Raw genomic sequence first — 14871 nt, 5'->3', positions numbered from 1 at the left:
TTCTTGAAACTTTCCATTGAAAATGTTAACTAGATACTACTTTTTATAGCTTTGATACTAAAATTAACTTAAAAAGTGTAATATCTGAGATTATATTAATGCTGTTTACAGGTCTAAAACAGTAACAGATGAGATATTGTGCAGCCATGATACCATCATGAGCCAAATGCATCAATATACAATGCAGTTTTGAAAAAAAAAAATTAAGTTCATAGAAATATTGTAAAAGGTAAAGGTAGCTATGAGTATATATATATATACACGAGTTTTTTTTTATTTTTAATAAGGAAAACTATATCTGAAAAAGTATATTTTCAAAATAGTACTTTATGTTCAGTAATGTTGAATAAATTGCTTCCATTTTTAACTAATTTTGTCTGAAAACTTATCTTGAATATGTAGTTTTAAAATTCTAAGCAAAATCAGTTAAACATAAAATTAAAAAAAAAAAAAAAAAAAAAAAAAAAAAGCCTCCTTATGAATTATTCAAGTGCAGGACTAGCACATTTACTCTAATTACTCATAGAATGTTTTAAAATTTTTAAAAATGCTTCAGGCTTAAAATATGACTTTTTCATCTTTACACTTACAATTTCTATTAAATGAATGTAATTTAGATTTATAATTTCTACCTGTTAATTTTTAAAATATATAAAATTTTGTTTGTTTGAATATAACATGCATATGAGATTGCTTTTTATACGTATGTATGCATATGGTATTGTAACAGTGTTCGTTTGATATTTATTTTGTATCTTTATGCAATATTTCTTACATGCATTTAATTTATTTTCTCTCTCTCCTTATGTATTTGGAGGTGTTTACATTGATTTAAAATTATTTTTTATTTAATGCCGATTTTGCCATAGGTGGTACAGCTGTAGGAACTGGTTTAAATACCAGAGTTGGTTTTGCTGAAAAAGTTGCAGCTAAAGTTGCTGAAATAACAGGTATTGTAATTTTTATTCATGAATAATTTTATATGTTTTTTATTTGGACATCTTTAATATTCACTTTCTTGTGACTTTTTGTACAATTTTTAGTATTAGTGTATTAAACAGACTGATAATTATAGCTAGTTAGTTAAAAACAGTTCAAGAATATTGGTATTTTAAACATTAGGTTGCAAGGTATTTTCTCCCTCTTTATCGCATGCAACTCTACAAATGGTGTCTGAATTAAAAGGTGGTAGACTATGATTCGCCATCATTGGTATTTGGTTTTCGGCACTCTCCTTCCTATTCTTCCTGTAAGTGGGGTATGTGTGGTATTTTCTACCATCTTACAAATGTTTTCATACTATAATTGAAAAGCACATTCTGCTAGCATTGAGTGGTCTGGAGTTAAAATTCCAGTGAAAGGGCTTTAAGGATTTCTTCAGTGTTCCTGGCTTTGAAAAATTCTAAGGACTGTAAAAAATTTTGAATGTTTTATGTAATTTTTATTCGTCTAGTGGCGTGGCCATTTTTATTCAATCATGAAATTTTCATTCACTTGGTATGTATTAGCTTGTTATTTAAAATATTTTTTCATTTTCGTCAATTATCTAAATAACATGAAATGGAAGGTTATGAAGACAGTAAGTGAAATAAGTGACCATTCAAATTAAGCTTATACTTTTAAATACAGCTCTTCGTCAGGAGATATAAAAAAGCTACACTACTCAGAGGATTAAAAATTAGGTTCAGCAGTGAATACTAATGTTTACATTTGGTGTTAGTTTGTTTGCATATGTCAGCTGTGAACTGAAAATTTGTTGTAATTTAATTTATATTTCTGTTATCAAATTCAAGGTTCAGTTTTGATTTTGAAATTTGATTTGATTTTCTATGCTTTGAAAGCTGCATGAAACTTCAGTTTGAGATCAGGACACCAGGCAGTTTGAGACTATAATGGTAGTTCATGTATTGGATTAAAAAAGCTTTCAGAATTAAGTGAGTGCTTTCTTCTGGGTTTGTTAGTGTTTTTGAAAGAATGCGGTTGTATGTGAATTATTTGAGTAGAGTCAGTAAGAGTGATTTTTTGTGGCCATATTTTGTATAGTCATCGCTAAGCCCACAGAGTGAACCTTGTTGATGACGTATGTATAAAAGAATTTAAATAATTAAATACCATGGTAGCCAAACCACAAATAACTTTTTTGCATTCAGAAAAATGGAACTTACTTAATTAAGGCATTTAAAAGAAAAAACACCCCAGACTTTTTTCTGCATCCAGTATAACTAGATGGAATGCTTGGTTCATAATATTTGTTTATTTGAGCAAATACATGAACCAAATGTATTGTTGCATTTCTTAGTAAGTTCTTTCTGTATCAGTTTCCTAAAAGAATGTTTTGAAAATATTTTGTCTTATAAAATATGGGTTAAAATGGCTTTTGTTTCTGAATTCTGTTGAAAAATTTTGACACTGATTCAGAATTTGAAAGTATCAAACTATTCATTTGCTCACATCTTGTGGAATCAGTCAGATGACGGCCAACATGATGTCAGTTTTGGGGATGGTACAGAATGTGTTTTGATAAATGAGAAAAGGGATGTTGATGACAGTAGCAGAGAAGAATTTTAATAAATTGATTCTACTCATGTTATCCAATTCAATTAATAAATTCTAGAATGTTTTTTGTCTTTGTCTATCTGTAGCACACACATCCGCTTTAAGCCCATCTCATTCTTAAAAGGCTTTTTTAAAGACGTTCCCAAAACAAGCTTATTTTTGGATATAAGAATTTTCATTAATAGCTTCTAACAGTAATCCCTCCAAACACTTATATTTAAAGTAGGTAGCCTTAAAGTAACATCATTCAGTTAGGAAAACTTTGTAAAAGCAGCTATTCAGAGCCATTATAGTTCTGCTAACAGCATGACTATCCATAATACTGCAGTTAGGAAGATTCAAGGAAGAATGTTTTGAGACTACAGGAATGTTACCTGGCAGTTAATACACTGACTTAAATTAAAGGAACAACTTTGAAAACTCATATAACTTGAATGATTTTGCAGGTAAGAACATGGAACTTGTAATCAAAATACATGCTGTTAAAATCTTGACATATCTTTTACATGCAGAGTTGCCTGTTTCTTCAAAAACAAATGTAAACAAGAACATAAGAAAATGATAGAAAATTGGCTAGGGAAATGCTCTTGTTACAATATTTTAGATACACGTACAGAAATTTAATAATGTTTACTGTGATTTTCCATGGCGTGTATTAGATTTTCACAGTTATGTTAATGAATTAAGGCAAATTAACTTGAGGGCTATCTACTCGTATGGAGGAATGCCTTCATGGAGGACTTCCTAAGGGAAATCAACTCATATTTATGTTATGCATAAGGAAAACCACAAAATCCCCAGTGCAGTCAGCCTGTTTGCTGGGATTTGAACCAAGGTTGAACTATCAATGCTGAGTGACTTTTAACATTCGGTTGCTGGGCAACCAGAATGTTCAGGAGCTCCTGTAGTAACAAAGTCTACATCACGCGCACAATGAACTGGAAGTTGATCTATCCACACTATCCTCATCTTCAGGGCACATGTTTTTATTTTATTTGGCTTATAATTCCGTACTAAATGTAGTATTTCATCACAATGTACTCTGTCTTTGATATGATTTAATTCAAATTTCTTGTCATTATAAATATCACGAATACACATTGGAAGAAATGTAAGAAATGTTTGATAAAGTAAACAAATAAATATTAAGTTTTTTTTTTTTTTTGTAAATTTTGATACCCTTAAGATCATAATTGCTCTTTATTTCATAATCTACGGTTTCTTATTTTTAATTTTATAATTTCTGCATGCCATCTTACCAGATTTAAATTGATGATCTATAGTCCAGAAAAAACCCTAATCTGTAATCGTTGAAGTCGAGTCTTGATTAAAGACTTTGTACTGTACTACTTTTAAAGAATTTTCTCAATTGAACATGTTTACAAATTATTTGATTGTAGCTTATATTGTGTCATTCAGGACTGCCTTTTGTTTCTGCTCCAAATAAATTCGAAGCCTTAGCTGCACATGATGCTATGGTTGAAGTCTCAGGAGCATTAAATGTTGTTGCTTGCAGTCTAATGAAAATTGGAAATGACATTCGTTTCTTGGGATCTGGACCGAGATGCGGCTTAGGTGAATTAATACTTCCAGAAAATGAGCCAGGCAGTAGCATTATGCCAGGTAATGTAGAGTAATTTAAAAGTTTTAGAGTTCAATTTAAAGCATGTATATATTAAAATAATAGTTTGTGATCCAGATGTAACCAATATTAGTATAATTATTATTATATATGATGACATAATGCAAAACACTTCATTATTCTTTGTAAATATTATATAATAAATTCTGTGCTTTCTGTAGGAAATTTATTATGTTTTCAAAATGTTTATAGAAAAACCATTTAACTCTGCTAAAGTAATCATATAATTCCTTCATTATACATATATTAAATGCACAAATAAGTTTCTGGTTATTTTCAAGACAATGTGATATGTATATTCAAGAAAATAACAGTAGTTTTAATCATCAAAATACATGCTGTTATTTCCTATGAACGTTTATCATTGATTGGACAGCTGACTGTTTCCAGCAGTGAATTTATGTGATGTGATAAAGTTATAACCCATTTCTGTACTTTTCAGATGTCTGGGTTTATGCAGTACATGGAAGTATTTTGCATCTAGATCAAACAATAATCTGAAAGGCTGAGTTGAGATTGCCCGTCAGATGCTCCAAATTGTTTTAGCAAATAATTAATAATGCTTCCAAGATTACTTTTTCAGCATACAGTTTAGCATTATGATAGAGCAACTTTATAATGTAAAATCCTTTTCTATAGTCTATTCCTTTAAAATGGGAATTTCAAGATTAATTTCTGTGGCTTGTAGCTGTGAGAACAATAGCTGGAGGGGGGGGGAAGAAGAAGAAGAAAGACTTATTTAACTTTTCCCCCCACTTCATTTCTGTTCAGCTTGTTTCTCTTCTTGAAAAAGATAAGAATAAAGGTTGACTTGAACTACAGTTTCAAATAACATGGAGAAAATTAATGCAGTGATGATATACAAGCTGTGATCTCAAAGGGGCTAGAAACAGCATTAAAGTGCTTATCTTAAAGTAACAGAGAGTAACTAGTAATAACAGTAATAACAGTAAATAGTAGTCTTTGATCAACTTCCGAGTTTTTTTAAAAACAGATTAGCAGTAACAGTTTGATCCAGTTCAGATAGTTTATAATAGAGCATAAACTTCATCTCCCACTTGAATGGCAATATAATTTTCTTGGAGTAAATATTACATTTCATTTTGAAGGTTATTGCTTTATAGAGATCTGTCTAGTTTTTTTTTAATATACTATAATTGTCATAAATCCACTTTTCATCAACTGACATGATTTATCACTGAAAATCCTTTGTTGTTTGTTGAACAGATTCCAGCAGGTCTTGACATACTGTCTTTGTTCTTCTAGACCTGTCTACTAAAGACATATCACCAAACAAGTATTTCTTTACATCTGCAGTGCCTATACCAGTTTATCTATGTAGGGAAATATATCGCTGATGCAACATGTCTGCAGTGCCTGCATTGATGTCTGCATTTGATGCAGACATGCCTGCATGATGGAATGGAATGTTGCTGGAAACTTATTTGGCAACAGCCAATGATATTGCAAATGGAAATTCTGTGGCTGAAAATCAACAATATATGCCACAAATTGTTTGGGGTTTTTGTTAGTATTTTAATAAACTTAATTTAGGATTCAGCATTTATTTTGGGTCATAAATTTCCAATAGATTTCTTTATACTTATGATAAATTAGTTTCTTCACCTTAATACAAGTGATTTGTTATTTCAAGCTACAAGATGATGATTTTTTTTTAACCTTATTTGTTTGCATTAAGTAAATCTAGAAAAATTGTTTACTCTGTAAGGGAATTACTATATTCTTATATTCTGAGAAGTGTAAGAAACAAGAAAAGTTTACCACCTGTTTACATTTGATTATATTTTTGATTTTCTGTTGCTAGTGATTTTTCATCTTTTACCCTAGGTCTAGTTAGCTTGATCACTTGGCACCATCCATCTAAGCTAGTTTCTGACTTTTCCTCTGAAAACAGATGTTTTGTTGTTCTTTTAACTATGCAATTAACAGAATTCTGTTAATATAAAAATTATTAAAATTTCTGTATGTAACATATAATAATTTTTTGTTTTATTATCATGCATAAATATTATAATTTTATATCAATTAATTATTACCATAATAATTTTACATTAATTTTATAAATGTAATTAGATTTGTTGGGTAGAGATGAGCAAACGTTTTTCTTATGCGCATTGCGCATACGTATTAATTATGCTGGGGCAGCTGTCTCTTCTCCCAACACATCCGTCATTGGAACGTACGGAGATGGTGAGATAATATATGCTGTGTGATGATTAATATGATTTGCTGTGTGATCTTTTTATTCATTATTCGTGTAAATAAAGTGTGTTGTCCTAAATTGACGGCTTCTTTACTCTAAATATGGGCCTCTGAACAACAAATGGTAACAGAGAGGGGTTTTATCAAGAAGAATTGGATACAAAATACCAAGTAGAAAACGAAACCGTCTTAGTGAAAGCCAGAAATGGAGAAGTGGAGCGTTCCCGAATTAACTGGTGAGAACTATTTTTTCTGGGCATTGAAAATTAAAGCTGCCTAATCATTGAAAAGACTTGACTCAGAAATTTCGACTGTAAAACCAGAAAAATTAGTCAAGAAAGATGAAAGATTGTGGAATGAGAAAAACGCTGACGCCGTAGCGTATATAAAACTTTCTCTATTGGATCAACGGGTGCTTCAGTTTTCCCCAGAAGAGAATGCAAAAATTCTTTGGGAGAAAATAAAATCAACATTTACAGGACAAGCCGAAGATCGAAAAATAGATGTTGGTAAAGAGTTCAAAAATTTAGAAATGAAGTTGCATGAGTCAGCTAATGATTATATCACAAGAGCGAGAGGAATAACAAGTAAGTGCCAATCGCTGAGACTAGAAGTATTTCCTCGGGAATTGGTGTTTTACACAGTTTGTGGACTTCGTGGAAAATTCTCTAGAATTAGGGAAATGTTTTATTAGGAAATGTTAATGTTTTATTATCTCGAATTGGGGAATGAGTTTTTATAAAACTCAGCATGAAAAACAATTGATGAAATACTCGAAATATTCTGTGAGGAAGAGTCTACACACAATTCAACGAACGGGAAATGACCTGATGGAACCAACACTGAGGCATTCATATGAAGGAGGAATATCAACTATATGCCAAGAATTTGTTACATTTGTCGATGGCCTGGTCATATGCGAAAGATTGCTACTACAGCAACAAGAATCCAAAACATGAGTTATCCTAAGGTAACGAAGAAAGTAAAAAGTCGCAGCCTACAAGTGTGAACGTTTCATCTCGTTCTAATGAAAGAGAAAGTGATTTCGCTCTTCAACTTACACGTGGAAAAATGATGAATGTGACAAAATTTGGTTGCTGGATAGTGGTGCAACTGGACACATAGCAAAAGACTTCTTTCGATTTCAGAATATTACACTAGAGGTTTGGGATATTTACCAGGCAGGTAAACATTCAAAAATATTTTCAGAAGGTATTGGTACTGTCAAAGCAAAAACTATAAATGTAAAGAATTCTAGTTCTGTTAATTTAACTATTAGTAATGTTAGTTATATTCCTGATTTAAGAACTAACTTATTGTCACTAGCTGCATTAATGGATAAAGGATGTAAAATTGAATCAAGGAATAATTATGTATTAGTTTTTAGTAGGTGTAATCAATTACTTTTTAAAGCATTTAAGAATAACGGTAGGCTTGAAGTTAACTTAGAACCGTATTATAATTCTGAATCTTGCATTGCTAATGATTGTACTGGTAATAATTATGAACTTTGGCATAGTAGATTGTGCCATTTAAACCCAAAATATATGGTTAAAATGAAAGAATACATTCATATTAATGTTGTAAGTGATTTTAAGTGTGAAACATGTGAGATAAGTAAAATAACTAGAAAAAGTCATCCAAATATTGATATTAATCAGAGTTCAGAAATTTTAGAATTAATTTATTCGGATCGATGTGGCCCTGTTCAAACTGAATCAATTGGTGGATCTAAATATGTTATGATCTTAGTGGATGATTTTTCTGGAATGTATTTTACTTATTTTCTTAAAATTAAAAGTGAAGTATTTGACGCATTTTGTAAATTTAAAGCTAAGTATGAAAATTTAACTGGTAAAAGGTTAAATGTTTGAGAACAGACAATGGTTTAGAATTTGTAAATGAACAATTAGATAATTATCTTGTTAATTCTGGATGCTGCAGCACGCAATGAATTGGAAGTTGATCTGTCAGCACTATTCTTATCTTCAGGGCAGATGTTTTCTATTTTATTTGGCTTATAATTCCTTACTAAATATAGTATTTCACCTCGATGTAATCCATCTTTGATATGATTTAAATCAAATTCCTCGTCATTATAATTCGCTTCTGATAGTGAAGAAAGTGACACAGAGGTTATTGAAAACGAAAAAATTTCGTTTGACAAATTAGTCGGTATTCTCGACACAGCAATTATAGGACTTGAACAGCGGAAACTTTGTAACTGAACAAGAAATTATGTTTGTTTATAGAATTAAAGAGAAAGTATTATCACATAAAACGAAGCAAATTAAACAACTTACATTGAAAGAAATGTTTAATAAAGTAAACAAATAAATATTAAGCTCTTTTTTTTTTTTTTTTTTTTTTTTTTTTTTTTTTTTTTTTTTGTAAATTTTTATATCTTTTAGATCATAATTGTTCTTTATTTCATAAATTATGGTTTCATATTTTTAATTTTATAATTTCTGCATGCCATCTTGCCAGATTTAAATTGATGATCTATAATCTGGAAAAATCGATAATCCGGAATCGCTGAAGTCCCCACGAGTCCGGATTAAAGACTTTTGACTGTATATGCTGTGTGATGATTAGTATGATTTGCTGTGTGATCTTTTTATTTATTATTAGTGTAAATAAAGTGTATTGTCCTAAATCGATGGCTTCTTTACTCTAAATACGGACCTCTGAATAACAAGATTTTTAAGTTATTTGTAAAATGATAAAATTTCTTTTTGTCTTTTATGTACTTAAAATGTGTGCTTTATTATAAATCTGATTATCAGCAGTATATGTTATATTTTACGTTAGATATGAAGTAATTGATTTATTTTAATTCTTTTATGTAAATGAATTATTAAACAAATATGTATGTATATTTTTTTGCAGACTGTTAGAGCAATTTTATAAAAGTAAGCTTGAACTTTCGGTTATGTCAAAAAATTTCCGATTCTGGAGCTACCAAAGATCTACAAAACGAAACATGTTTCGATGTCCATCAAACAAAAATTGGAATTGCTGAAAAAATGGATAAAGGCATATCCTTTGGTTTTCTAACCATTCTGAAATCTGTTTATCAATTTTATGCTGCTCTACGGGGGTTGGGGTAAACGTCACGGCGTGCAATGAACTGGAAGTTGATCTGTCAGCACTATCCTTATCTTCAGGGCAGATGTTTTTATTTTATTCGGCTTATAATTCCTTACTAAATGTAGCATTTCATCTCGATATACTCCGTCTTTGATAGGATTTAAATCAAATTCCTCGTCATTATAAATATCACGAATTTACATCAAGTAGCTTTCTGGTTGCAATTTTTTTAATTTCGACTATGCGTAATGTATGCTTTATGCATGTGCGCGTTGAAAGAAATGTTTAATAAAGTAAACAAATAAATACTAAGTTTTTTTTTTTTTTTTTTGTAAATTTTGATACCCTTTAGATCATAATTGCTCTTTATTTCATAAATTAAGGTTTCATATTTTAAATTTTATAATTTCTGCATGCCATCTTGCCAGATTTAAACTGATGGTCTATAATTTGGAAAAACCGATAATCCGGAATCGGCGAAGTCCAGATTAAAGACTTTTGACTGTATATATATCGCACATGCACACACACACACACACACAATATATTTATGCACCGTATAGATACATGCCATATATATTCCAGTTTAAGAAGGAAAGGAAGTAAGGTAAATTAAATGACTATGACCATTTTAATATAAGATTAATAAAAATATGTGAAATTAATATTTTTATCTAGGTCGCCTATAAAGAAAGCTGTAATTAGTAAAATATTTCAATACTTTTTGATTATCTGTACCCTTCTGAAAAGTATTCATGAGGCAACATTCTATGTTGGCAGAAATAAACAACCTAAGACTGCAGAATGTATTTGAGTGGCAGTCCAGGTAAGCACATGTGGACAACAGACGAGTGTTAATTCCCGCTGAAGCCCACATTTCCATCTTTAAATCTGATGGCTAATGCTGCTAGTTTTTATTGCATTAAGTGTATTATTTTCCTTGTAAGGAATTGTAATAGGGACTGGAGTTTGCTGGCTGATGAGAAAGGTAGTATTACATTTCTTCAGAAATATGGCATTTTGTCTGACAGTTGTGAATGCAAAAATTTGCATGCAGTGAAGTTATGCTTCACAAATGATCAAATTTAATCAATCAAAATTTCTGAACTGATGGTGAATTTTTACAGTTATCTGATGTTTTTTTAAGTAAAAACATTTCACTGTATTCATGGGAAAACAACAGCATGCCCAGTGGCAAATTTGTGCAATCTTCTGATATTTTTTTGAAGATGAAACAGTTCATGGTATGCATGGGAAGAACAGCCAAAAAAAGGTGTTGTCTTTATTGTGTATGTTTCATTTGTTTTCAGTTTTGTTACCTGGTTGTTGCTTTTTAATCAGCAATATGGCATCTTTTGCAGCAATAATAACTATTATTATTTTTATTTCTTTGCAATTAAAATTTCTTAATTAAATTTTAAATTTTAATTTTATATTTGCTTTATACAAATATAGAATATTTGTTAAATTCAAAATTTTCTATTTTCTTGTGAAACAATATAATTATAAATAATAAAGGAGATTATTAATTATATAATTAGTAAAGGAGAACAAACCAATATATATATAGTATATTTTATTTTGCTTGTAATAAAATTTTTTTATTTGAAGTTATTTTGCTAACAGTAAATTTTATAAAGTATTAGATTCATGTACAATTAAATATTTATTTCAGGGAAAGTAAATCCCACACAGTGTGAAGCGATTACTATGGTTGCAGCTCAGGTCATGGGCAATCATGTTGCCACTACCATTGGAGGCAGTAATGGACATTTTGAACTAAATGTCTTCAAACCCATGATGGTGGCTAATGTTTTACGATCTGTTCGTCTGATTGCTGATAGTTCTTTGTCATTTACAAATAATTGTGTCAAAGGAATAATTCCAAACATGTGAGTATGTAATTTATTTAGTTTTTAATAGGAAAACCCATATGATATGTCAAAGTAAAAATCATTTGTCATACATCATTATAACTTTATCTTTAAAGTTTTTTTTTTTTTTTTTTTTTCATATGTTTAAAACTGGTGATTATTGTTTTTAGGAAGTTTTATACTCATTTACTGAAAGTCTTATCTGGGAATATTAGATGATATTTTGTCACATTTGGGTTTTCCTATTAGATATTGGTTAAAATATTTTAAATAATCTGTAAATTTTGCTATTTTTGTTAGATCAAGATAAGTTTCTAGATTATTGCTACAAAAATAAAGTCTTGTAATATATTTATGAATACACATAGCAAAACCGTTTTGAAATGTTTATAAATCCATCTGCAGTATTTTTTTTTTTTATTATTATTTCTAGAATAGAGTTTATCCATTAGCAATACTTAAAATATTTCTGTGGCAGTTTTAAATTTACAAGGCATTGATAATACTTGATTCTGTAGTCCTATACTTATACAGTTCTACTCTAATGAATAAATTTGCAGTACAAAGTGGGTTTCTTAATACTAATCCAGTATAATTTTTTGTGTTAGTTGTTATCTCAAAAAGTTTAAAAATGATTATTTTAGCATTTCTTGATAAAATATTATGGTTATTATAACTTTTCAAGCCACTAAATTACAGAAGTTTATAAGGAAGTATGGCATTCTTTTTCATACTTTTTTATAATACTTCCAAGTTCTTCAAAGTACTAATTTATCCAGGCTAGTGCTTTTAAGATATGTAGTTCAGTTATTAGTGAGAATGCAGTTTATGGTTTCATGTTTCCTTTTGAAAAATGTCTTATAGTTTCTGTTATAACTTCTGAACTAAAATGTAGTGGATGATAATTTGTCATCACCTCACCATAGGCCTAGTGATTAAGACCAATGAATACTGGGAGTTTGACCTGGTTCAATTCCAGGCAAACAGGCTAGCTGATTGGTTTTTGTGTTTCTTCCCATGTGTAATGTGAATATGAGGCAGTTTCTGGTAGAAAGTCTACCATAAAGGCACCCCTTTCCTTAGGCAGATAGACCAAATGTGTTTTGTCATGTTCAGGTAACCTAACTGAACTTATTACTTCCTGAATTTGCGAGGTGCATAGTGTACCTTTCTTCAGTACCTTAGAAATAAGGGGAGCATGTATGGAAGAATGATATTTCTTCTAAAAATATCTATGCCATTAAAATTAGCACATCCAGCTAGCAATTGGAAGACCTGTAGTTTGATTCCTATTGAGGGAACAGTTGATTTCCTGTGTTTCTTGCTAGCATATTAGTTTCTATGAGTTGAAATTATATATTTTTTTAAATTACATTATAGTCATAATTATTGTTATTCTGTAAATTATTAGTGCTGTATTGTATCAATTTAGATAACCAAAATGCCTTTGATTCATTATTTTGATGCATGGTGAGAGAAAAGAATAGAAAATTATTGCTAGAAATTAAATCACCACATGTTGTCTAATAATTAAAAACAAATAGAATGAGGAAAGTAATAAAATTGTATTGTTAGTGTTAATATAGCATGAGGGTAATTTCACCTGGATGAAGTTTATATGAACATGTTCATAAATGTGATTAAAATTTAAAATCATCTCATGGGAGAGTAAAAATTCACACATTAAATATTTAAAATTTGCAATCCGTACAAAGTAAGCATATTTGTATGCATTAAAGTAATTAAGGCAATCAAATCCATATTAAGTGATTGGTAAAATTTATGCGATTAATCTAAATCTGGTGAAGTATTAAATTTGTAGCTTTTTAGAGGTTATAAGATATTTCTCCCACTTTCCTAGCGTCCTTCGTGGTGTAATGGTAGCACGCTGGGCCGGTATTCCAGAGGTCCGTGGTTCAATTCCCGGCAAAGGCGGTTTGCTATTTTTCATCTTGTCTGCTTCCAAAAAAAATCCAAATGTCTCTACAGTGGGGCCCGAACTAAAAGGGTTGTGGATGATGATTCTCCGCACCCAGGCTTTGGCGACTAGGTCCTCTAAAACCCTAGTAGCCCTTTAAAAAGGGGAGTATATAAGATATTTCTACCACTTTCCTAGCGTCCTTCGTGGTGTAATGGTAGCACGCTGGGCCGGTATTCCAGAGGTCCGTGGTTCGATTCCCGGCGAAGGCGGTTTGCTATTTTTCATCTTGTCTGCTTCCAAAAAAAAAAATCTTAATGTCTCTACAAGTTGTCTTATAAAATGTTTTAGTGGGATTATATGTATCATCTCTAACACTTTCATGTGGCAAGAGTTAAGACCAGTTTTTGGTTGTAGGAAATAATTTAATGCTGCCATTTATTTTTGAACAAATTTTTCCATGAATTTAAACAATTATCCCCCATACATTAAATTATATATTGGATGTAGCTGTTCAGAAATGCTTCAAAAAATGTAAACTTAAACAAAACAGTTTTAAAACATTTTTCAGAAAGTGTATAGATAGAATTAAAATGTTTGTCATTTCCTGTAAATGTATTAATAAATTTTGTAAAGCCATATTTTAGTGTATAGTTTCTAACTTAGTATATTTACATGCTTCATTAATAGAGAGAGTTATTTAGCTAGAGAAAGTTACATGACTGTACTGATTTTTTTTTTTTTTCTCTTTTTATTTATTGCTATTTTTTCCTTTTTGCAGTGAAAAAATCAGTAAACTTTTGAATGAGTCTTTAATGTTGGTAACTGCCTTAAATCCACATATCGGGTATGACAAAGCTGCTAAAATTGCCAAAACAGCTCACAAAGAAGGTACTACATTGAAAGAAGCTGCAATTAAATTGGGATTCTTGACATCAGAACAGTTTGATAAATGGGTGCAACCATCTGAAATGTTAGGACCAAAATAAAATATGAGTATTTGTATGTGTGTTGGAGAAACCACAATCCTACTGTATTTTATAATAAATAAATAGTTTAATATATATATGTGCATTATCATTATTTATAAACAAGTTAAAGAAGTGTGCATTTATACACATGTTAAAGAAATGTTACATGAAGGTTTTTTAAATGCCAACGTGTTAAAAAGACATGTTTGCATTTAAAAAACTCATAAAATATTATAAACAAGTTTTATTTTGGCCGTAATTTTTCAATATGCAATTCTCTCTTGTAAAAAGTAGTTATGCCAAGTCTTTCTTTTATTGTTAAGATGATATAATTTTGTTTTTAGAGAAATATTAACGTCTTTCTAATTATTTAAATCTTTTTATCGAGGTTTAATGTATTTAAAACATACATAGGAAATGGAAAATTTTCTGTTTATTTGGGAATATTTATGTCATCTTTTATTAAAATCACAGTTTTTAACAAAGGGATAAAAGATGCCAAAAGACTTTATATTATATATCTGCTTGTATGGCTGAGTGACATGTAAATGCAGGTTTGAATCAATCTGAATTATATGTAGAATATAATAACTGAGT

At 30.1% G+C, this 14871-nt stretch overlaps 1 protein-coding gene across 1 annotated transcript in view; it reads left to right on the top strand.

Moving 5' to 3' along the window:
* LOC118184802 (fumarate hydratase, mitochondrial-like) overlaps nucleotides 1–14369 on the top strand; it is a 71439-nt gene extending 57070 nt beyond the window's left edge. The window contains exons 7-10 of the mRNA XM_035354528.2: nucleotides 870–950; nucleotides 3976–4179; nucleotides 11187–11403; nucleotides 14085–14369. Of these exons, the coding sequence (XP_035210419.1) occupies nucleotides 870–950; nucleotides 3976–4179; nucleotides 11187–11403; nucleotides 14085–14292 (710 nt within the window). The 3' untranslated portion in view covers nucleotides 14293–14369. The remainder of the gene's footprint in view (nucleotides 1–869; nucleotides 951–3975; nucleotides 4180–11186; nucleotides 11404–14084) is intronic.
* Nucleotides 14370–14871: the final 502 nt, after the last annotated feature.

Source organism: Stegodyphus dumicola, chromosome 5 (genome assembly GCF_044657685.1).
Source record: "Stegodyphus dumicola isolate Sdum_Otavi_A_Nest chromosome 5, ASM4465768v1".
In the NCBI taxonomy this organism is placed as follows: Eukaryota; Metazoa; Arthropoda; class Arachnida; order Araneae; family Eresidae; genus Stegodyphus; species Stegodyphus dumicola.
The sequence above is the reverse complement of the archived record's forward strand: the minus strand, read 5'-3'. Positions and strand labels throughout refer to the sequence as shown.